Source organism: Aquila chrysaetos, chromosome 8 (genome assembly GCF_900496995.4).
Source record: "Aquila chrysaetos chrysaetos chromosome 8, bAquChr1.4, whole genome shotgun sequence".
Taxonomy (NCBI): Eukaryota; Metazoa; Chordata; class Aves; order Accipitriformes; family Accipitridae; genus Aquila; species Aquila chrysaetos.
In genome coordinates, this window is record NC_044011.1 from 316,340 (window position 1) to 339,819 (window position 23,480).

General features: G+C 53.5%; 1 protein-coding gene across 1 annotated transcript; it reads right to left on the reverse strand.

Moving 5' to 3' along the window:
- Nucleotides 1-634: 634 nt before the first annotated feature.
- Nucleotides 635-22,543, reverse strand: RND2 (Rho family GTPase 2). Its single transcript, XM_030023001.2, has 5 exons — nt 22,365-22,543; nt 22,180-22,267; nt 7,847-7,956; nt 3,020-3,154; nt 635-2,110 (listed from the first exon to the last, which is right to left on the reverse strand). The coding sequence occupies exons 1-5, from the start codon at nt 22,464-22,466 to the stop codon at nt 1,862-1,864; spliced, it is 684 nt and encodes a 227-aa protein (XP_029878861.1). The 5' UTR covers nt 22,467-22,543; the 3' UTR covers nt 635-1,861.
- Nucleotides 22,544-23,480: the final 937 nt, after the last annotated feature.

Genomic DNA, 23,480 nt, shown 5'->3' on the forward strand with positions numbered 1-23,480 from the left:
GCAAAGGCTCTGGGGACCCTGCAGAGTAAGAGAAAAGCATCGTGCCGCTGAAGGCTGTTCTTGGCATGGTGCCTTGCTCAGTTTCTTTCCTCCCAGGCTGCAGATGGGCATTTTCATGCTCTTGCAACCTGCACCCAGCACAACAGCATTCAGTCATTGCTTGAGCTTTCCTTGTGCTGGTAATTCAGCTGCTCCAAGTCCCCGAATAGCCTTCCTGATGCAGCTGAAGTCTAAGACCTGGGTGGGAGAGCGGACACAAAATATTAAGTCAAAAGCTATCTTCACTTGCAGCTATTGATACAATGAGGACAAGGGCAGCTCGTGTCAGCTTGGACTGGTAGATCGGGCATAGACAACCTGCAAATGCTCCACAGTATTTAAGGATTCAGGACGGAGTGAGAAGTTATTCAAGGCAAGTGTTTCAGCTCCAAAATGAATACATGTAACTAAAAGTCCTCTGCGTTTTTCACTCAAGTGTATGTGTGAGTGTATTTCAAGAGCTAGAGAGATACATTAGGACACAAATAGAAGTTAGGCAGTAAGACATTTTGAGAGGATGCCTGGTTTGAGGCATCAGCACTCAATGATGATGTGACAGAGACTCAATGACACATGAACGGAGTCAAGCACTATGCATTTTCCAATGATGTTTATTTGTTTTCTGTAGCCCACTGACACAGCTGGATCTGGCAATGGAGCAGATTCTTTTTTCCTTAAAGTGTCTGTGACATTAAGTCAAGGCTAACACTGTAGTCAAAGGCATTTAGAGAGGGCAGCAGCAGAAGCAATGAGAGGTGTTGGGAGGAGGCTGTACAGCAGGGCAAGAGGGGCAGGGAGCACCTTCCCTCCACTGCCACAGTGGAGACAGGGTGCAGATACACATATAATCTTTTTGGTTATCTGTACCAGACAAACACAGCACCATGCAACACAATCTGCAGCTGGAAATGGGTGGAGAGCAGGATATGGATAGTTATTGCAGTCTGCTTTTTCGGAAGCCATGTGCCTCGGAAGCACAGCTGCCCGTGGCAGGGAGCAGTCTGATGAGTAACCAGGCTGTCAGCAGCTGGGACACAAGCTCCCAAGTGGCATTTGCTTGCTGAAGGAAACCACAATTCTCAGGATGCATCTACTGGCATAGACCTCTCCCTTGGAGCCAGATCCACTCTGCTGCATTTCAAATGGAGTTCAAGTATCTAAAATACCATGTAAGGAGCCACCTATCTATTTTCTTCACAGGAGGTGGACTACCGTGATGTCTCGACAGGTTAAGGTTCCTTCCCAGGGTGCCTTCCCTCCCAGCTCTGGCCCAGACCTGCACCTTCCATGGCAACTTGCTGTCCAGCCTAGCTGAAGGCAGCACCACCTCAAACATCATTTCTCTTCCAAAGGAAGATTGGAAGAATACCTTCTCCTGATTGCACTCTGCTGCTAGCAACTCCACCCACCTCCCACCTTCCAGCCCAGGTCCCACAGAGCCCACTGCCCCACACTGTGTGTTCTGTATAGCTGCACACAGGCACAGAGGCTGGGCCATGGGTACAGGAGGGTGGCACACACACAGGATCGCTCCCTTTTACTTTGTTTCACCCAGTCACAGACCTTCCAGCACCCGAATACTCCTCTGCCAAGTGGTTCCTTCACCCCAAGCAATCCGCACAGCAGCAGCCAACCCAGAAGTCTCCACGGTGGGGGGGCGACTCGGCACCCCGGTTTGCAGCTGGGACCTTTGCTCAGCCCTAAAGACTGAGCGAAAGGCTTTGGAAAGGAGGGCTGGCTCCTGCAGCCAGCACCATGCCCTTGTCTCAGCCAGTTACTGTACAAAATGGACAACACACACACATTATTTACAGCCTGTTTTTCACATGATGGAGCAGCTCTTGGCTCGGTCTTTCCTGATCTCTGTGTCATTCAGTAAGTCCGTCCTGCCAGGCATCTGTGATGCCCGCTTCAGTCCCCGTTTGGAGTTGCTGCGCTTCAAGTTCTTGTGCACCCTGTTGATGGAGGCAAGTGTGGTCACATGAAACACATCCCGTACGCTGTTCTCCGAGACCTTGGAGGAGCACTCTGCATAGGCCACCGCGCCAATCTGCCGTGCCAGCGCACTGCCCTGCAGTCCAGAGAGAGTGGGAGGAAGAGGGAAGAAGGTTAAAACACCAGCGCTCTGCAAGGAGCATCCCTTCACATCACCATCAGCCCTGTCTGTGCTGGCAGCCGTGTCAGAAGCACCGTGGCACAGCCAGGAGCAGCTCTCTCACAGTGTTTACTCATCAGTTCTGTAAATAAAGTGCAAGCATCTGTGAGAGCACCACACATGAGCATGGCCTCCCAAGCAGACAGTGCTACCGGGCACTGGACCCTGAATCACTTGCACCTTCTCAGTAACGTGGTGCCATCCCTGCAGCTGAGGGCCTGGACAACTCCTCTCACCGGGACAGTCATCTGGGACCTGCTCTGCACAATACGGAGCCAGGCACAGAGCAACCCAGAGTGCAGCCACCCCTGCACTGCACCACAGAGTCTGGGTCTCCAGGCCAGCGTGGAGACACTGCTGTGTTCACTGGTGGCTGCAGCAGCCTGGCAGCAGACCCTCAGACCCCCCCAGCTGTGGCTTGCCCCCCCGGCAGTGTTGTCCCAACACAGAACCTGACCAGAAGAGTCACTCGGAGCAGAAAGCTGCACTGAACTAGGAGATGCAGAAGCACAACACTCTCCTTCGGCCAGTCCAACTTGTCAAATCAGGCATGTCCGCCACCTTTGAGGAAAGACTTTTCAGCTACTAACCAGGAGGCTGTTCAACAGAGCATCAGGAATAAGTTAAGGTCTGCCAAAGCTGGGGAAAAAAGAGTGCTGTAAGCAGGAGCAGCTCAGAGTCCATGAGCCAAGATCAAACCAGCTTCAGACCAAGACCTGGGCACAGTGGGTCATTTGCTGCTGAGCTTCCTTGTACTAGTAGGTCCTGCAGAAAAGTGCCCACCTCACCTCCCTGAGCCCTATGGGGACGGCTGCTGAAACACACCTGCTCGTGCGTCACAGGGATAAGGCGCTGCTTGGAAAGCTCCCGGAGCGTGTTTAAGTCTGTCCGCATGTCCAGCTTGCAGCCAACCAGCACAATCTTCGCGTTGGGGCAGAACTCCTGAGTTTCCCCTTGCCACTGCAGAGGAGACAAGAAGGAGAAGACGCTCAGGGGCTGCTGGTGTACAAGACACTGCAAGAGGCCCGATGGCACCTCCATGTCAGTTAATTTGGGCAGCCTGCGAAAGGGCCAAGGTTGGAACAACAAAGGAAATCACAGGGTCTCAGCTTGTTGCTCCCAGCCCCTCTCCAACCAGGCCAAGAGCCCTGTCCAAGATTCCCCAGCCCTGGAGGGAAGGACAGGCCAGGAGACTCATGCCATCAGTTCCTACCAGACAGCATCATCCAGCCAAAATCCTCTGTGCCTCAGCGCCACAGCAGAGCCCATGAGTCTGGTCCGTAGCTTCCCCTGCTCTCACCAGCAAATGGCACTTCCCTCTCCCACAGAGGAATGATGACTGTGGCAGCCCGGGGTCCCAGCACCTCCTGACCACCATCACACGCTGCCAAGCCATCCCGGCATGGCTTGTCTCTGCACAGGACCCGGAACTGGACCAGTCAGGGCAGCAGGACTGCTACTGGTAGCCACTGCAATGCTGCTTTTAGGTCTCTTGCCTTGGACCTGTGGTGCCTGGCACCAGCACTGAGGCTGGTTTTGGCCCCGCTGCAGACTGCACGCCCCAGATTTCAGGAAGAGGGGAAGGGGCACAGGCAATGGTGGTCACCATGATCGGCGGGGGCTCTCAGTGAGGACGCAGGCCAGGAGTGGCTCTGGAGACTGTGCTGAAGACGGGACACACAGGGACAGCCAGCTTTCAGTGTTCTGAATGTAACATGAGGCTCTGATGGGATTGGGTTTGGAAAGCAGACTTCAGAGGCCAAGACCATGCACTCTGGTGTGTGTGGCTTTTCCAAACGGGGGTCACAGCTGTTCAGAGACTGATTAGCCTCATCAGGGCACTTTAATGACTGCCACAGGCAAGGACGGGAATGGTCAGAGTGCCTCTCGGATAACATTATGCTCGCTTGTTCCAGATATGCCCTGCAAACCCGTTAAATCTAAGCTGCAGTTCCCTGTGCTAGGTCATGGGAGACCACTCGTGGGTATGAATGTGGAAAAATAATGACCACACAGTCTGGTACATAGATCTGAGACTCCAAAGGTCAACCTTGCTGGACCTTTTGAACCATGGCTGGCGGGGAGGTCTTTTCACAACACACTCATTATTTGTTTATTATTGGGAGCCACATGTTAAAGACATTAAGACATTCAGAGTGTAGCTACAGCCAGGGAAATAAAGAATTGAAGCAATGGAAGGAGAAGGCCAGGGCAAACATCCACTTCCTTGGCACTAACGATCCCTTTCAGAGCTCCAAAAATGAATGCCCAGTGTGCAGCTAAGTGTCCACAGCAGTAAATAAAACAATCACCTGTGACCTCACCCAGGGGAAATTTGTACAGCCCCATCAGCATGTCAACACCTTGGTTACTTATCTAGTGTTTCTGAAGTAGGTGGCAGATGATAAATAGAGATTACCCCCCGCCCCCCCCCCAACTAAAGATGTCACTTGGAATTAGCAATTTCCTGCTTAACTGATGGTTAAGCATATACCCTAGGCAATTAGAAGGGGAAAGAAAACCAAGCCCACAACCCAGTGTTTATAACCTGGTGGGGAAAGGAAGTGCCAAGAATGACCCAAGTTTCATTCAACCAATATCAGACCAAACCAACTGCAAAATATGGAAAAATCTTATCTTCCACCAGGAGATGGGCTCAAGTATCTTCACCATGAAATCCCCTTCCCTGCCGCCAGGGACATTTGTCCACCAGGACTCACACACATCCCCAGCAGCTGGGCAGCACTCCAGGCTGCACAGCATCTGGGACATTTCTGGTGTCACAGCCACACAGCATCAAGGGCTAGCATACCCAAAAGAGGAAGATGATGCAGTTCTTTTGGAGCTGGAATTCAAGCACCCTAATTTACCTGAAGGATGAAAATCCCCAAAGGGATTGAGCTATAGGGTCTGTTCTTACCAAGCAGAGGTCATGGCTGGCTGTAATGACATAAGGCTCCCTGGTCTATGGACAGAGGTGCAACCCTCTTCTTACATGACTGACACCTTAAGGAGCCTAAGATTTGCTGCGCTATCAAGACTTGTCAGAATGAAGGCACCACCCCATGAAAACCTGCTTTGTATGAAATGAAGAGCTACTTGTGTCGTGGTTTAACCCCAGCCAGCAACTAAGCACCACACAGCCGCTCACTCACTCCCCCCCCCACCCAGTGGGATGGGTGAGAAAATCGGGAAAAAGAAGCAAAACCCACGGGTTGAGATAAGAACGGTTTAATAGAACAGAAAAGAAGAAACGAATAATGATAATGATAACACTAATAAAATGACAACAGCAATAATGAAAGGATTGGAATGTACAAATGATGCACAGTGCAATTGCTCATCACCCGCCGACCGGCACCCAGCTAGTCCCCCAGCTAGTCCCCGAGTGGCGATTCCCCGCCCCCACTTCCCAGTTCCTATACTTGATGGGATGTCCCACGGTATGGAATACCCTGTTGGCCAGTTTGGGTCAGGTGCCCTGGCTGTGTCCTGTGCCAACTTCTTGTGCCCCTCCAGCTTTCTTGCTGGCTGGGCATGAGAAGCTGAAAAATCCTTGACATTAGTCTAAACACTACTAGCAACAACTGAAAACATCAGTGTTATCAACATTCTTCACATACTGAACTCAAAACATAGCACGGTACCAGCTACTAGGAAGACAGTTAACTCTATCCCAGCTGAAACTAGGACAACTTGTTTGCATTCTCTCAGATGGCTCCTTCCCTTCAACTGTACATGCTGTACCGGCAGCCCAGGCATCAGAAGGGCAGCAATAATAAAGATTTCCTCTGCTGAATTAGCATTTTTGCCTGAGGCTTGAATAGGGTGTGTTAGTTTCCTTATCTGCCTGATATCAAAAGCTGAAACCCATTTCAACTTCATGGTGTCTTAGGAATTTTCCTCACCTCCATAGGCTGCAAGCCTGCACCAAAGGAAACAAGGCATCTACTCAGAGGCACTTAAGAAATCCCCTGTGATTTAGGGTTTATTTTAAGTCACCATATCAAAAAGACATTGCTTAGCAGTACTCAAAGCATCTGTGAGGCTGCACAGGGAAGACCGCGCACTGAGCAGTGTGGACTCACATGAAGAGTGTGCAGAGAGACATAAATAAATCCCAACCCCAGCTAATTATTGATGGGTTTGCATCTTATTAAGGTATAAGTGATTTGCTTGCATTATTATTCTGCTGACTCCCAAGCTGAGCAGTGAATTCTTTCAGTCCACATGAAACACGCCTCCCTCCACCCAGCACGCTTGGTACCCGGGACCTGCTTTAGAAACGAACACTGAGCCATTGACCGAGTTATCTGAAGGGTCTTTGTCCCCTCACCAGGACACTTCTGAGACACAGACCCACTTCTCAGCCCTCCTAGCAGCTGAGTAAGAGGCACTTGCTTCAGCACAACATTTGGCAAAATGTGGAGAGGCCAAGAGGGCAGTCAGTACAATGTGACTTGTTCAGACAGTGGCCAGTCCAGCCCCGGCAGCTTGGGGCTCACTGGGAAGAACAGCTACAGGAATCACTATTCTGTAGTGCTTTTCATGCCTCAGTGTCTCAGAGAGCTTCACAAATGAGACGCCAGCCAAGACTCGCCTCTGGGACAGGATGCAGCCGCCAGTGAGCTCTCTGCAGCTTTGCTGCACAGCGGTGAGAGCTCACTGAAACCACAGCTGCCTGAATTTCATGGAAGGAAACAGGGTATGGCCAGGACCAAGGGATGCGAGTGGCCAGGAGGCAATTTACCCTCTCCCCTGAGCAGCATCCTTAGTTGCTGGACTTCATGCCATCTCAGAGGAAAGCCTTGCATGGGGACCTCTCCCTGGGTGCCACCTACTAGCCCAGAGCGTGGCAGGCAGGGACCTGCTGGGACACCAGCCAGCGGTGCTCCACAGCAGATCCCCAGCCCTGTGGGGCTCTCTGGGACCTGCCAGACCTGCCAGCTGGAAATATCTGTTTTGCTGAAAGGCACTAACCCGCAGGTAGAAAACTCTTGGCTGCTAACGCAGAGCATGGCCAGTCAGCTCTGCCAGGGCAGACAGTGTTCAGGGCCCTGCATGCTATCCAGTCCAGTGGCATTGTGCCATCTCATTTTATTCATTCAGAGGCTTGAAATTCAGTGCCACAGCTCATTATTCTTGTTGTCAAGCTATAGGGAACTGATTGCTGTCTTTCTTACTGTGCAGATGCTGAACTGAGGGGACAGCCAAAAAACTGAGCTCTCTACTTGCATGGAAACAGGCACCAGGGGCCACTTCTCAACTGCTGCAAGCAATCCACAGCACACACCCTGGTGGTTACACTAACGAGATGCACAACGCTTTCCAAGGTCTTCATGAAAAACAGAACAAATGCCCTACATTTCTCTCTGTCCCCACATTTGTATGTGTGCATACACACAGACCCCCACACATGCTGCAAGCTACCACCATTCATTGGGCTCCTTTCAAATGGAAATATCTTGCTTTCTGCACAGACCATGTAGGGATCAGCAGCAGTCGACCATCCTCATCTAAGCACACAGACTCCAGCCAAGGCTTGGCCACAGGGCCAGAGCTTTTAGCCCAAGGAGCAGAGACCCCAGGGCGGCTCCATGTGCTGCTGCAGAGGACCCATCTCACCAGCCAGAAGGCACACCGGGCACTCACCTTCTTGAGCACACTGTCCAGGGTCTCCGGGCGGCTGATGTCAAAGCAGATGAGCACAGCGTCTGAGTCCGGGTAGGCCAAGGGACGGACGTTATCATAATACGCTGAGCCTGCAGAGAGGAGCGGGAGGAGACTGGTGAGCAGGAAGTCTCATCCCACTGACTGCTTATTACCCAAACGGGCAGACTAGGACCCCCAGCCCTCTCTGCCAGGCAAAGAGATCTTTAATTCCAGCAAGAAATGGAGACCTTGCCACATGATGCAAACTGCTCTGTCAGAGATAAAGGATGTTGACCCAAGCTTTTGACCAGTGACCAGACACCATTAGGTTCAGCAGAGTTTGGTTTGCAGAGGATATGGTCCCTTTGTTTAAGCGTGGAAGTCAGAGGTTTTTGTCCTTGTGCTCTTACATGTATCCCTTTGCAGAGTGGAAATAAATGCAACTTTTGCATCCCTCTCCCTCCCTAGTAAGCATCTGGCACGTAAGAGGCGGTGGAGCTGTGCTGCCAGGGCATGCTGGCTCACTGCAGAAAAGGAAGCTTGGAAGGGCTGTGATACTGTAGAGCAGCACATGCCTCTTTGCACCACTTGCATATGTATCCTATTACTTGTCATGCAGTTGCCGTACCACTAACGGTGGAAAGGTGTGGCTGAGAGAAGACAAGGAATGCTGCTGCTGTTTTTTATCCTCTCTTGCTATCTTTATATAGGAGAGCTTGCTCACACAGACTGTGAGAATTTAAGACAGGCAAAAAAAAGAATTGCCTTTTGCTCTGGATTTGTACTGGAAAAAGTCAGACAGATTCTTTTTGGTACATAAAACATGTGACAGGATTTGGTGAACAGGCTATAAATTGGAGGGGATGAGTCTGTATTCTGCAGGATTTCTCAGTGAGCAGGCAGAGAGCCCAGCCTGAATCCTGCACTTCTGCCACGCACACACACGCATGCACATGCACACACCTTCGATGCAAATTTCAGGCATTAAAGTTATAGTCCCACAATGTTTTTATTTTAAGTGCATTCGGTGTGTGATCGTAGATACCTCAGTAAACAGTAATGGAGCAATCAGCTCATTGCTACTTAAAAACACTGTTTGGGTTTTATATTTGGCTTTACAATGGCTGAAACTTCCTGGAGGGATGAGAAGCAGATGTTTATTTATGAAAAGGGGAAGCGGAGACACCAGAGTCCTTGTTGAATCTGCCTCCTCCGAAAGAAGGATCACCCACCCCGAGGCCGAAGAAACCGGACGCGCTTCCTGCCGTGGCCCCTCGGGACACCCAGACCCAGCACTTTCCCACCCTGGGAGGAGGGTGGAGCACCCAGCCCGGGTGTCAGGTGGCTCCTTGATGAAGTTCAGCACCTGATGAATTATGGATGATGGTGGCTTATGTTTCCGGGAGGATGGGAATCTGCCTGGGATAAGCATGAGAGGAGAATAGGCTGATTCTCCTCAGGGGCTCTGACCCTGGCTCTTGTCTGCATGGGGGCTCACAACTGATGTACGGCACAGAGCGGGTATGGCCCCTCCAGCACAGCTCTGCAGGCCAGGTGCTTTGCCAACACCCCAGATCCCTCTGCAAGGCTCAGCCAGGAGAGCAGACCTGGCTGTGACTGCTCCTTCCTCCGCCCAGAGCCCACACAGGGCAGGCTGAGGGCTGAGATGTGTTGACTTCCCAAACCCTGCCCGGCTCCAGAGACTGGCCACCCACTCTCCCCTTGACGCCAGCTCACAGCGAGATACCAGTGGCAGCCCCCACTGGGACCTCCACAGCACAGAGCTCAGGGCACGCTCCAACCAGCGCAGCCCCAGCCATGCCCGCGCAGCCCCCGCTGCTCTCACGGAGCCTCCCAGGCAGGCACCCTGGGATTCAATGCGCATTTGGATTCTCAGCAAAATCCGCTACAGGTATCTCCAGCTCCTACAGACAGCCACGCTACTGCCAGCCCGCAGGAGCAAAGGCACCTGCACCCCCTGCTCCCATCAGTGAGAGAAGCCGCAGCCTGGGTCTCTGTCCCTGCAAAGTCACCAGGAAGAGAAGCCGTTGGGATCCAGCACAGCAGAAACAGACCCTGATCTCTGCAGAGCCCAGCCCTCTTCCTAGAGGTAAAGTCATGTTCCCTGCATGGAAAGGAGCCAGTCCCTGTGGTGCCTTGGCCAGCTCTGGGGACAGGGGATGCAGGCTGGTGCATAGGGAGGTACAGTGAGCCAGGGCAGCCCTGCATCCCAGGCGTGGAGGTTTCTGACCTCACTTCAGGCTCAAGCTGCTTCAGTTCACGACTGGCAGAGCTGGCACCAGTGAACCACTCCCTCCCATGCTCCTGCAGCGCAGCAAGGTGACCGACCCAGTTCCCGCTGAGGATGAGGCCGCATTCGAAGGCGGCACCGAGCTTAGTAGCGCTGAGCTCCCCTTTGAACTGAGTTTTCAGCCTCGTGCCTGGTGTGGGTGTACCGGATGGGATGTGAGCTCCAGCACTGGTCTGCATGCTTGGATTTGCTGGGTCCTTTATCCGAGCCATGCCCTCTCCCTCATGCACATAAGGGTATCTGCCTCCAGACAGGGGCCCCCAGCACATGCTGGAGGAAAGCGTTCCCACACACATCCTCTCCCTGCTGGTCCTCAGCTTTACATAAACACTGCAGATAAATCTGCCCCCTCCCAGCCCAGGAATGCTCCTTTTGTAGAGGTGGTTTTGGCTCCATTCATCACAGACATTGCCACAGCAAACTGTATCATAGCAACCTGCTGCTCCTCTCAGCAGCCAGCCAGCTCCTCAGCGAGAGCCTGCAGCGGCAGTGCGCAGTGGAGCATGGCCCCTTGGTTATCCTGCAGAACCACCACCGTCCCCACCCCAGTGCCAGGAATCGTGGTCTCACCACCTGGGACCACGGGAGGAAAGACCCTTGTGCTGGCAGGAGGAGCTGAGGGAAGGGATGCACTAGGTCAAGAACCTCATTTTCTTAATGAGATCAAAATTGCGTTCGTATTCATTAACTTTCTGCTCCAACTCCAGAGCGCAGGAGCAGCCCCTGGCACCTTCACTGGTAGTTCTGCTCACCAGCTGCTCTGGCAGTGGGTAACAGCCAGTGCTCACAGCCTCAGCTGCAGAAGCCTCTGCCCTACCCCAGGAGCCTAATGGAGACCAATGGTCAGCACTGCCCAGCAGGGCAGGAGAGCTGCTGTGCTCCAAACTTAGCTAATCTCCAGGTTTCTTTGGAGATGTCTCTACTGAATCAGGAAATTCTGTTTGGGGGATTATTCTTCTAGTTTTTGCATCTATTACTTTTTCATTGAGTATGACAATTAAAAAAAAAAAAAACAAAACACAAAAGCCTCAGTTCCCTCAACTCCAGGTCTTCAGTTTTATCAATTCTGAGCACTCAACACCTTTCAGATACTCCAGCAAGACACCCCAGAGACCCACAGTCTGGCACTTCTGAACACACGCACATGCACCCAAGGCTTGTGTGTCTGCAGATCCAGCCTTCCTTCACTGCATGAGTCATTCTCCCACTTGGCACCCAGGTTTGCAAGAAACAGGACCTATGTGCATCTGTTCATGACTACAGAGAGAAAATTGGAGCTAGCCAAAAACCAGCTTAAAAATAAAAGCCACACGGTTGTCTGAAATGCAGGGGTGGATACAGCCATGAGTAGCTCCTCTTTCTTATCAGCTAGCAGCCCCTCAAAATGCCTGCCACCGTGACTCAGAGATGTCACTCTCGGGCAGGGGACTGAAATATGCTGTTTCATCTATACCAACATAGTGTTAATCTTCATTTGTTCCTTATTAGCTGTTCTGAGAGATAATGAGCATCCTCACATGGGCACCCTCCATCCAACAATAGCACATTACAAACCAGGAAAGAAAATATGCATGCAGAGCCATGATCTGCTCTGCAAGGGGCTCCTGCAACCCCAGCCAGCTCTGGCTTGAAACAGAGATGAGCACTGCCAAGACCTAAATTTTTCAGCACTTGTCTCAGAGGGCTCACTGTAAACTCTCCCCATAGAGCCAGCAACGCTGCGGCGCATGCTGCTTTCTGCAGGGACAGCCAAGAACATCCTTCACAGAATGAAGCAGAAATTCATCCCAGCTTTCTGGAGTGCTGCATCCACAAGCCCAAAGAGCTTCAGGTTACTTCCCCGTACAGCAGTGCCAGACAAGCAGCGGCCTTCAGAGACTACAGAGGATGTCTTCTTCGCTAGACAAATCCCACCGCCAGTTCAGCCAAGCCGTTGTCCACAGAACAAAGCTGTCAAAGCAGGACCAAGGTGCAGCTGTCTCAGCATCCTCTCCCCATGCGTGGCAAGAAGCCTGTACCACCTCTCAGCCAGCATCAGACATGAGGAGACTATCCCCTCTGCTGCCACAGGTCCAAATCCCCCTTCACTGAGCTTCACCAGCTGCGTGGCCCTCCAGCACTTCTCAAGATGGGGGCTCAAACCGTTCGGGGCTGCTGTGTACCAGCACACGTGCTCGGCGTTTCCTGAGGTTAAGCAGGGCTTTCTGGAGCTGAATTCACAGATCCAAGTGGCCTTTTTGTTGCAGAGCAATTTATCTGAGTGACTGCTTACTAGAGGCAAAGGCCCTGCATGCAGAGGCATGGCTCTGAGCCCCATTCTCACCTCCCCAGGCCAGGCAGGGATTCCTCAGCACAGCTGCAGCAGAGGTCTGGCGTGGGAGCAGGATGCTCCCATTCAATCACCGCATGCCTTCCCCACGTGAGGGCTCCAGACCCGGTTAATATTACATGAGGTGCCAGTGAATGCAACGGCTTTCATGGTTAGTCGTTCCTCTGCCAGGGCAGATGATGATGAAGGTGTTAATAATAATATATTTTATTTATACCACACCTTTCAGACCGAACACGAAATCTCTGCACCATTCACAGCCGTGCCGGGCAGGAACAACCCACCCAGCTGCTCCTGGGTCGGACTGCAGCGGTGCAGAGAGCTGCTGCTGGGCAAGGGGACTGCAACAGCCGCGCCGGCCGGGTGCCCCCCACCCCTCCTCCGGCCCCTCACCCAGCTCCGCCGGCGAGGCTGAGCTCCGGGCTGAGGCTTTGAAGGGGGTCTCCCCGTGCGGGCAGCCATTTGCATGAGAAAGGCACGCATCCCCTGTAACAGCCCGGCTATTGTCTCCTCCCAGGGCCCATCAAGGGGAAAGCACAAAAATGCTGGGTTGAAAACCTGGCCGTGAATGAAAGGCCAGAAGTGGCAGCTCTCCCAGACACCCCAGTACAGAGAGGCGAGGCCAGTCCCCATGGTGAGCCCGCAAAAATCTCGGCTGGTTTTCTGAGGACGCTCCAGAGCTGCCACTTCCTCTGCAGATGCAACAAGAGGGCACGGAGTCACCCTAAAATATTTCCCACTGCTAGAAAAGGGGAAATCGGCCCAGAGAAACAATGGCAGAGTTTACGGTGGCGGGTGAAGAGGAATTCAGCCTCGGGGAATACTGCAGAGCAGCAGTTAAACAGCCCCAAAGGTCATGCCCAGTCCCTTTATCCTACTGGAGACAGACTAGGAAGGAAATTTGTCTTCCGTGCTCCTCTTACTCAACTTTTAGCTCGACCATACAACGGCCCAGCCAGCACCTGTGGGACCAGGGAGGTCCTGGACCCAGCACAGGAGCTCCCTGACTGAGCACACAACGGGCTCAGATCTCTGCGAGGATGAAGCCACCCATACTGACATGTCGCTCGTGTTCACTGGCAGCCGCCATGCCCACAGCCACCTCCATCCACCTCCTGCATGGCCCACGACAAGGCTCCAGCAGCAGTCTCCCTGGGGTTTCTGCAGGTGTATCCTGCTTGCAAGGTCCCCCAAGACATCTCCTGCAAGGCAGGAGCCAGGGCGATGGGCCTCCCAGAGCCCTGGAACAGTCATCTCCACAACAAAGGGCTTCTCAGAGATGATCTCTCACTTAGGAGGAACCACGAGCATGGTAAACTCTGCATACACAGGTCCCTGCCCTGAAGATTTTAGCTGCCTTTATAAAGGCAGAAGGCAATGTTTGAAGAGCAGTAGCTCAGTGTGCCTGGCATACAACAGACCAGAATATGCAAATGCCCTCCTCATTCCCTGTATCATTAGTGCTGATGGGCTTTATAAACAGAAGACCAGGAAATGAGCCACTGCAGCCTCCCAGACTGCAAAAGCTGCACATCAGGGAGACAATGATCTGAACCATCAGGAGTTCAGAGACTGACTTCATCCTCCCAGTGTGAAATCAGACCCTCTCTCCTGAAAGAAAATCAGAGGACTTTTTTGTTTGAAGATTGATAAACTGCAGCAATATTCCTGAGCACCCTGCAGGTCCCTGCTCAGCCAGGGCTCAAAGACAGGTTAAGGATCCCTGACCCTGCCTGGCTGATTATTGTCTGGAAGGGCAGGACAATGCAGATCCCACTCATACAAAAAACATGTTTCTGACACTAATACAGTGCTCATTAGAGTCCAGCCCAGAAGAGTGACAAGTGGCAGAGACAGGAATTAAAGCACTGGTGACAGACTCAGAGATACTGGTAACGACGGGCTCTGGCAGTACCACGGTCTGAAGCCCAGACCTGACAACTCTGGGGTCACAATTACAAAAGAAGCAGCAATTAGTGACATTAGACATTAAAGTGAGTGGCACTAAGAGCAAAGCAGACTGGTGAAATAGAGTCAAACAGAGCCGCCATCATGCCAAGTTGCACTCCGCAGCAAAGACCTGTCTGTCTGCATGCGAAATGCCAAGCTGATAAACACGTACTGCTACCCCTGCCAGCACCAAGGTGCTGCAGCAACACCACAGCCAGGCAAAGCCAGCTGCGGTTTCTCTCCGAGTGGCCATCCCCATCACAGCCCAAAGGGCAGAGCTTTTACCAGTACATCCCCTACAACTTCTCACAGAAACCCCTCCAATGGCAGGCTTTGCCACAAAAGGAGATCCCACCATCCTTCCAGGCAAGGCCTCAGAAAGGTTTTACCCAAGTGAAGGTCAGTTTGTTCTTCAGAAGTTAGGGTATGACAGAGCCTCAGGATGGGAAGGGCCCCACCTCCCTGACCTTGACGGGCAGCAAGGTCAGGGTCAGAGAGTTGTCTTGAAATGACACAAAGCCCTGCCTGCCAGAGAGAAAGTGGGCAAAACAAGGAGAGATGAAGCATCCCACCAAAGCTGGAGGGAGACAGAAAGCAGCAGAGGGAACTGCAGGTCACAACTGCAACTACCCCTAGTCCAGCCCTCCAAGGGACACTGAATGTGGTACAGCCACCAGCCCCAGGACTTTTACAAGCTTCTCTCATGGCTGGACCATGACATTTCTCTTGCTTGTGCAACACCACTGCAAACCCCCAAAGCGTAGGAAAGAAGGAAACTGTTCTGTGACATGGAACAAGCAATCGTCTGGAAAGCGCATGACAGAAACAACAGCTAATCAGCTTGGACAATTAACCTCTGCTCCTAATTCTTACAATACACATACAAAAATGAGTAAATTACTAAACAGCCCAGCTGGCATACCTTCAGGACCAACATGATCAGGATGAAGGGAATGGTATTTGCACAGGCTGAGGTGGCATTTCTGGGCCCCTCTCCAGATCTTTATTACCAGAAACCTGTCACTCAGGAGGAGGCTGTTCTGCTGGATTTACCAGCAGAGGAACCCCCAGCTCAAGCAGGCACAAGGTGCTTCTGCCTTACCTAGATCCTGTGCCCTATCTCACACATGCAGCTCACAGAGGTTCAGAGGAGCTTGCTCAGATGCAAACATCACTCTGGCAATCGGGAGACAGCTCTGGAAGCTTCTTGCAGAAGTCACTGCTGGCATCTCGGGGGGAGCATCACTGAGTGTCTGGGGTGGGAGGGCTGAGGCTGCAGAGGCAGCCCGAGTAGCTCGTCCAGGCTTCTCACAAGCATGCTGGAAATCACACCTGTAGCAGCTGACAAGGGAGAAAAATGGGAGCCAGAACTCCCTTCCTGGCACTCTTGCCGTGTCACAAGGGGAGTTGGCATTGGCACAACCTGCCTGTCATCCTTTCTATGGCATACAACAAGGACTAGGAGTGGCAACAGGTTCCCACAGCACAGCCAGTGCATGCTCTGGCTTTGGGGAACATGTCCGAGGGCTGAACGAACACAATTATCTTTATGCAATGTTACACATTTCAGGTTTGCTGTGCATAAGCAGCAGATCCCTCCCTGACTGCTTGGCTACCAGATAAGGTTTCTCCCCACAGGGAAGGCTGGGCCTGTACACTTGTGAAGTTTAATCGAGTGGAGATTTTATCTTCAGAATCTGGGGAAAAAGGAAAGCTGCATCCATGTCCTCACTGCACGCATGGGGCCCAGGGTGCGTGACAACCGGCTCGTTCAGAGCTCTCCCTCCCACAATGCCTCCTGTTGTCCCACATCAGCTGTCCCAAAGCATACTAGCACTGTTTGGTGGGGCAAAAGGGGCATCCTTGGCACCACGCTCAGTGAGGGCTATTAGAAAGGCAAGCCATCACAGGCAGAGGATGGGGCGTGACTGCCCTGCTCCAGGGAGTTTCTGCAGGTCTGTTTATGTGACCGCCTCGATAAGGAACTTCTGCTTGCCCTAAACATGCGTTACATCGGCATTAAAGCAGCATCGGGAGGTGCCACGGGTGCCACAGAGCAGCCAGAGTGAAGAATAAACAGGGAGAGCACAGCGCTGCTGTCCTTGCCCACAGGAGAGAGCGGATCACCTCCATCCTGTGGGAAAGGGGTCTGCATCAGAGCTGGGAACAAACCCACCCCACAGAAAGCCCTTCCTTGCCTACAAGGTCACAGCAGCCAACAGGGTCAGCTGGTTGTTGCTAATGGCACCATTCCTACTCAGCGCCCCCCATGACTGCCAGGACACCCCACAACCGCACAGAGGCTAAGCCTCCCAGGACTGTAGGGGCGAAAGGACAGATGCTGCCACAGGGCATGCTGCCCATGCTGCGGAGAAGTGCAAGAGAATCAACCTCCATCCCTGAGTCACACAGCATCACAGCATCCCCACACCATGCCCAGCCCAGTGAGACAATCCTCACAGGGATTGTCATGTCATGTCATGTCATGTCATGTCATGTCATGTCCATCCTCCACCTACTCCAGCATAAGCATTTCTGCTGCTGTTTCTGCTGCAACTCTTTAAAGTTCTGTCCGACTGGTTACTGACATGCCTGAGAATGTGACCCAGCTGCACATATTTTTAGGCTTAACTTTGTATTTGCGCAGAGACAGAACACAAGTATGCTGGTTTCAGGCTCCCAGCCTCAACAGGGAGCATGAGAGAAGCTATTTTGGTATGGAAAGGGCAGCTCCACGGTTTTTCTCTGCCTCAGAGTACAAGCGGCATTGAACTCTTCCCAAGACAGAACTGGCTTTTGCACTTTGGAAGAGGCAGCCACGGTAATCCTGGAGCCGCACGCTGGGAATCCAGGCACAGACAGCCTCAGCATCCATGGAGATGCCATCGCTAAACTCGGCCCCTTTCAGCTCTCTAATCTCATCAACATTCCTCAGTAGCTCCCCTAAAGAAGGATCTGTTACCGCAGCCTGTAGGTTCCCACACAGGCCATACCAAGGCAGACTGTTTGCTGAGCACAGGCAAAGAGGGAGGTGGAGGGGGATTTTCAACTTACAATGTTATTCTTGTCTTGAAAGCACATCTGCCTAAGAGACAGAAGCCCCAGCAAAGGACTGGCAGCTATGCAACTCCCCTGTTGTGAGCTGCAGCATGGAGGGGGACAAAGTGGCACTGCTGAACCTGTGGGCACTGATCTATGCAACGTTGCAGGCTGTGGTAGATACTGCAGCTCTCAGCAGCAGTGCATCTTGCTGGGCCACAAAGGACAGAAAAGTCCTCTCCAGCAGCGTTCCAAGATGGCAATGATCATGTGCAAGGCACAGTGCCAGGCCTGGGCCTCCCCCTGAGCCGCTGGCACAGATGCCTGTCCAGAAACAGGCAGCTCTACTCTGCACCGGGTTCTGCATCAGCAAAAGATGCACCATGCAGATAAATGGCCTCAGGTCACATCACTGCTCTGCCTGCCTGCACTTAAGAGGCCACAGACACAGAAGGCTGACAGAGCCTCCCAGCATAAAGGGGGTGTGAACCAAAAGCAAGGAACTGAGCCCAGGCCGCCATGCACAGAGTAGCTTCCTCCCCATTATTATTGGAAACAAAACAAAAACCCCACCTAGGTACAGGGCAAAGCCTTGAGCCTGCCAGCACTGATGCTGTAGCACCCTGGCCTTGCTGAGGCATTGGGCAGCAGCACTGCCTGAGCCCTTCTTTCCTCCTGCTGGTACCCAGCCCTGAGAAAAGGGCTCTGTGGGGCTGCCAGTGCGGCAGGCGGCAACGTTGGGCCAGTCCGGAGGTGTGGGCAGCAAGTCCACCGGCAATGCCTGAGTCACCGCAGGAATGCACTGAGGTGCGACACCTCCCAGAGCAGGACAGACCCACGGACACTCCCTGATCCCACAGGCAACACAGCTATCGCATCGCTGAGGGAAACCTACCTGCCTAGTGCATACCTGGTGGAAACTGACTCCCTTTCACACCTCTGAAGCATGGAAATGAAACCCGCCTACTCTTTGCAAAGCGTTGCTAGTGATCACAAAACCATCTGTCTTTCCTCCACCTGGCCGCAAGGAAGAAAGCTCTTCCTGACGGGTCTGGGGCACCGGCACTGCGGGTCTGGGAGGCACCCAGCCCTTTGGGAACAGCACTCCCAAGCCATCAGGCATCCCGTCAAACAGGAGTTTCCTTCCGCCACAAGATACCGCTGCCATGCAGAGGAGTTGTTTCTGTGCCGAGCACATTCAGCCAACAGAGAGCAAAAAAAGAATTTGCCAGAATGGGAGCACGAAGAGCAGCAAAGCACCGTGTCCTCTGTAAGGCTCACGAGCAGAGGTGCCAGAGCACGGCAGCTTGCTGGAGCCAGAGCCCTGTCCACCCGGTACAGCAGGCAGGCTCCACACCTCTTCCCTCACACACAAGGATGTCAAACTGCGTTTTAATGGAGGCTTTAGAAAACAGCATGTAGCGCAGGCTTTCAGGGGGATGGGAGGGATGGGACATCCCTCCTGTGCTATAAAATGACACCTGAAGCAATTTCATTCTCACAGTGTGCCCGGAGCTGGGACTAACTTAAAAAGAAACAAACATGAAATGCAACCAGCACCTGCAGATGACAGGCAAGGGGTCAAGCTCAAACTTGGTTCACTTTTCTCCCCAGTAGGTTCCTAGATCTGAGGCACTTCAGATGGTGCAGAGTCCTCACATTTGCCCTGTCTGAGTGGCACAGATTTCATCCTCATGACGGATTCTCAGTGCTGGAAACTCTGGAGAGTCACCCTCCAGCCTTGGAGAAACTAATCAATGGACAAAGGGTTAAAAGACATTTAAAGGAAATCAGAGGTCCCAATACAATTTGGGAGCCGTTCAGTTCTCCATGACTTCTGTCCACCCTATGGCAATATTTCTCTAACTAGAATTACTGCCTGCCTGCCAGCTGCTAATGCCATAGCCTGCATTCGCCACTTAGCAGGAGGGGCAAATTCAGCCTGAAAGGCTGCATTTTCCAACGCACTTATATCAGCCAGTACTACAAGCCCCAGGAAGCAGGCAACATCCCAGTTTGTACAGAGATTATCAATGGGACTTGTGAGCGGCCAGGTAGGCTGTGGCCACACTGAGTCGCAATAAAAGGAGTTTTCCAGGCAGACTGCTCTTGCCCCAACACCCATTGCTGAAAGACGCTCAGCTCACCCTGCGCAGCTTCCAGAGTCTCCAACCACTTTTCACAACTAACTATGGGGTGGGGGGGAACTAAAAAAAGAAAAATAATAATAATAAAAAAAAATCAATAGTCAGCTCCTCTGTTCAGGTCTCTTTTCTGATTTCTGAAGGAGACCTTCAGTTCCCATTACTTATCTAAGAGATGGCGAGTGTTTAAAATATAAAGGGTGATCTTGACAGGAGGAGGGGAGCAGTTTCTCAGCACCTCCCTTCCTGCTCTTGCTAGGATGGAATTTATCATGAACAGTAAGCCCCTGCGTGCAAAGCTGCTTAAAACAGACAGGAGGTAGCACAGGGACAAGGGAAACTGCACCCCAGTGCCTGTCATTCTGCATGAGGAGGGCAATTAGCCACTCTCAATCCCTTCAGCTCAGCTGGTTCAATTCACTATTGTGCAAAACTTCTTTTACCAAAGCTCCTGTTTACAAGTGTCTCTGAAGGGTAGTGGAAACTCAACAGCAACTTCCAGTCTACAGCTAAAAATATCAGTTTGATTACTAGGGAAAATTGCTGTGTATTGCTTTGCAGGACTGTTTATTGATGAACTAGCTCCTGTGTATTTCAAATCAAAGCTGCAACAGAAGGGAAACTATCTAGCGAACTCTATCTACATCAAAGCTGTTAAAAAGGTCTTATATTTTTCATAAGGAGAAGGGAGAAAGAATCAAAGTCCATTTCCTCTTGACTATAGAGATAAACATTAGACAAACTTATATCTTTGGTTGAAAAGGATAAAAATTAACGCATGACAGCATCAGATGCAGGCATCAGATACGTACACACAGCTTTAAAGACTTTTTATCATGTCCTTTTCTTTTAACGTTTGTAAGATCAAAGCCAAACATTCTGGAGAATTCCTAAAAAGCCAACAATGCATCAAATGTGCTCCCGCACCCTCAAAAGGTGAAGTTTCTCATGTCAAATACAGACACTCAGAGCAAAGCCATTCAGTGCCTAACAAAGATACTCCACCCAGTCCCTTTTCACAGGCTGCAGAAGTCCACAGTTTGGAAACCCCCACAGCCACAGGGGTGACCAAGCTGCAGGTGTATGTGCAAGCGCGCCCGGGTGACAGGAGAGGTTGGCCACCACTCACTCCCAGCACACCTCGATCTGGACTCACCCTGCTGGAGCAGCTCCAGGGAAACCTCTGCAGGGAAGGCCCCCGGGTCGACCAGGATGGCTTCGCCATTACCACATCTGAGGGACTTCGTGCAGACACATCAGCCTGGCACCATCCACTGTGCAGTGAATTCCACGGTGTAGCTCCCATTCTGTCCTTCAAGCACAGCTCCCAGTCAAATGCTGAGAGCCAACGCTTCATTCACAGCTCCAGTACCAAGAGCTGCCCTAACAGCCAGCATCCTTGTGGCTCACATCACAGCACACATCATGCGGGCAAAGCAAAAGACCCCTTTTTGTCTCAGGGAACAAAAAGCAGCAAAAGCAAGGTCTCCTGGGTCAGGAAGCTCCAGAGCAGACTTGATAAACACATTTTACACGTTAGAGCTAGTCCAAGACTCAGTAAAGCCACTACTGTAGGTAGAGCTGTGCTGATGCTACAGCTGTAATTTGATGGATGTAAAATTACAGCAAGGAATCAGAGCGTACAAGAGCAAAGAAAGTCCTAGGTCTTCCTCCTAGGTCATGTTTTAATTTACTATTGCTCTTGGACACCAAGAGGACTTCATCTGCCATAAGGACTCCAGAAATTATGAGAAAAGAGCATCAGCAAGCCTGTGATGTACGTACACCGACAGAGCACAGCATTCAGCTGCACCATGTGTACACAGCGGTCCAAAAAGGCTGTCAGAGGTAAATTAAAAGGTGCACATGAACTTTGCTGGATGCCAATATTTTGATTAGCTCTGCATCAAGCACGTCACTTGCAATTTGCGCCTCCACAGAAAGACAGCATGAAGTTTGGGAAGGGTCTCGGTGGGCTGCGACAGGGGTGCCTACGGCTTCATGCAGAATCACAACTGAGGACACAAAGAGGCAAAACCAAACCAAAAAAACCCCAAAGGACCCCAGACGCGCTCTCGCAGAGAGCGATGAAAGGACAGCACAATCCCTCAGCGCATTCCTCTCCAAGGTGAGGTCTCCCTCCTCGACCTGCGCCTCGCCTCTTCCCCGCTCCTCCCCGGCCTCACCTCGCAGCCCGGCGCTGGTCCGCTCGATACTCGGCCGCGTCCCTACCCGGGCACGGATGGAGCCTCTCCCACGCGAAGGCGGCACCAGAGCCGGAGCTGGGAGCCCGCACCGCGGGCTGCAGGAGAAGAGACCGGAACGCCCGGCGCGGCGATACCGGGCAGTCACCCCGGAGCGGCGGCGGAGCTGCCCGGCGGCGGCCCGGGAGCCGGCCGGGAGCTCGCAGGCTGCTGGACCGCGGGGCGCAGCCGCAGGGCGCGGGGCCGCTGCTCCAGCCCCGGCCCCGGTCCCGACCCGGCAGCCCCGGGGAAGGGGAGACCCTCGACCGGAGGGACGATCCCGGCGCCGCCGCCCCCCGCGCAGCCCCCCGGCCCACCTGAGGTGTCCCACATGTTGAGCTCGGTGCGCTGCTTGTCGATCTCGAAGCTGGCCGTGTAGTTCTCGAAGACGGTGGGCACGTAGCTCTGGGGGGACGGAAGGGAGAGCAGAGGTGAGCCCAGCCCAGCCCGGCCCGGCCCGGCCCGGCCCGGCCCGGCCGCCCCCGCCCGCCGCCCGCCGCACCTCGGGGTAGCAGTCCTTGGCGAAGACGTGCAGCAGCGCCGTCTTGCCGCACTGCGTGTCCCCCACCACCACGATCTTGCAGCGCGCCAGGTGCCCCTCCATGGTGCGGGGCCGCGCCGCCCGCGCCGCCGCTTTACCGGGACGGCCCCGGCCTGGCCGCGCCCCCGGCCCCGACGGCACCAACCAGGCGCGGAGCGGAGCCGGCGCTGGGCAGGGCCGCGCCGCCACGGCCGCCCCCGGCCGCCTCCCGCCGGCCGCGGCCCCGGGAGCCGCCCCCCCGCCGCCCCCCTCGGGGCGTCCCCCCGGCGGCAGCCGCGGCTTGTCGTGAGTCCCGCGGACGCGGCGTGGGGGCCGGAGCGGGGCTTCTGCCGGGACCGGGCGGCGGCCCCGCCGCGGGCTGCCCCCGCCCGGCCGCGGCACCCCCCCCGGCACCCCCTCCCCGGCCCGGCTCCCGCCCCGCCGCCCCCGCCCGCTGCCCCCCGCCCGGCGCCTCCCACCGCATCGCGGCCCAGAGGACCCGGTCCGGAGGCCCGGGGCGGCCGGAGCCCGCACCCCGCCGGCGCCCCCCAGCACCTGCCCTCCGGCACGCGGGCGGGAGAGAACGACCCGCAAGGACGGGTTCCTGCCCTGCGTGGGGGATGCCCCCTGCCCACCGGGGTCTTCCAGGCCTGGCACTGCTGAGGGAACGGGGCTCGTTCCCCTGAGGAATTTCGCAGAAATGGGAACACCCAGCGTTTTAGCCAGCTCTGCGCGAGTTTTAAGAATCCTGTACCTCCGACGCCCACCGCCAGGTTACATCGGCGAGGGCAGGAGACCTGTCTGTTGTAGAGGCTGCACCACCCCAGGCCTGGCTGCGCAGCCTCCTGCAAAGAGGGCAGCGATTTCTGCTTTCCATTCCTCCCCGAGTACAGACAGTGCATCTAGAAAGTACAGGCAGTGATTTTAATTAGCAGAATTATTGAAAAAGGAGAGGCTTCTCTACTGCTAGTATTTTGCTGGCCACACTGCAGAAAGATTTACCATAATGGCAAACTTTCATTTGTCACAGACAAGCTGGCTGTGACAAAATGCAGCAAAAATAGAGACAATGAAGACAAAGCAAGTCTGAAGAAGTGG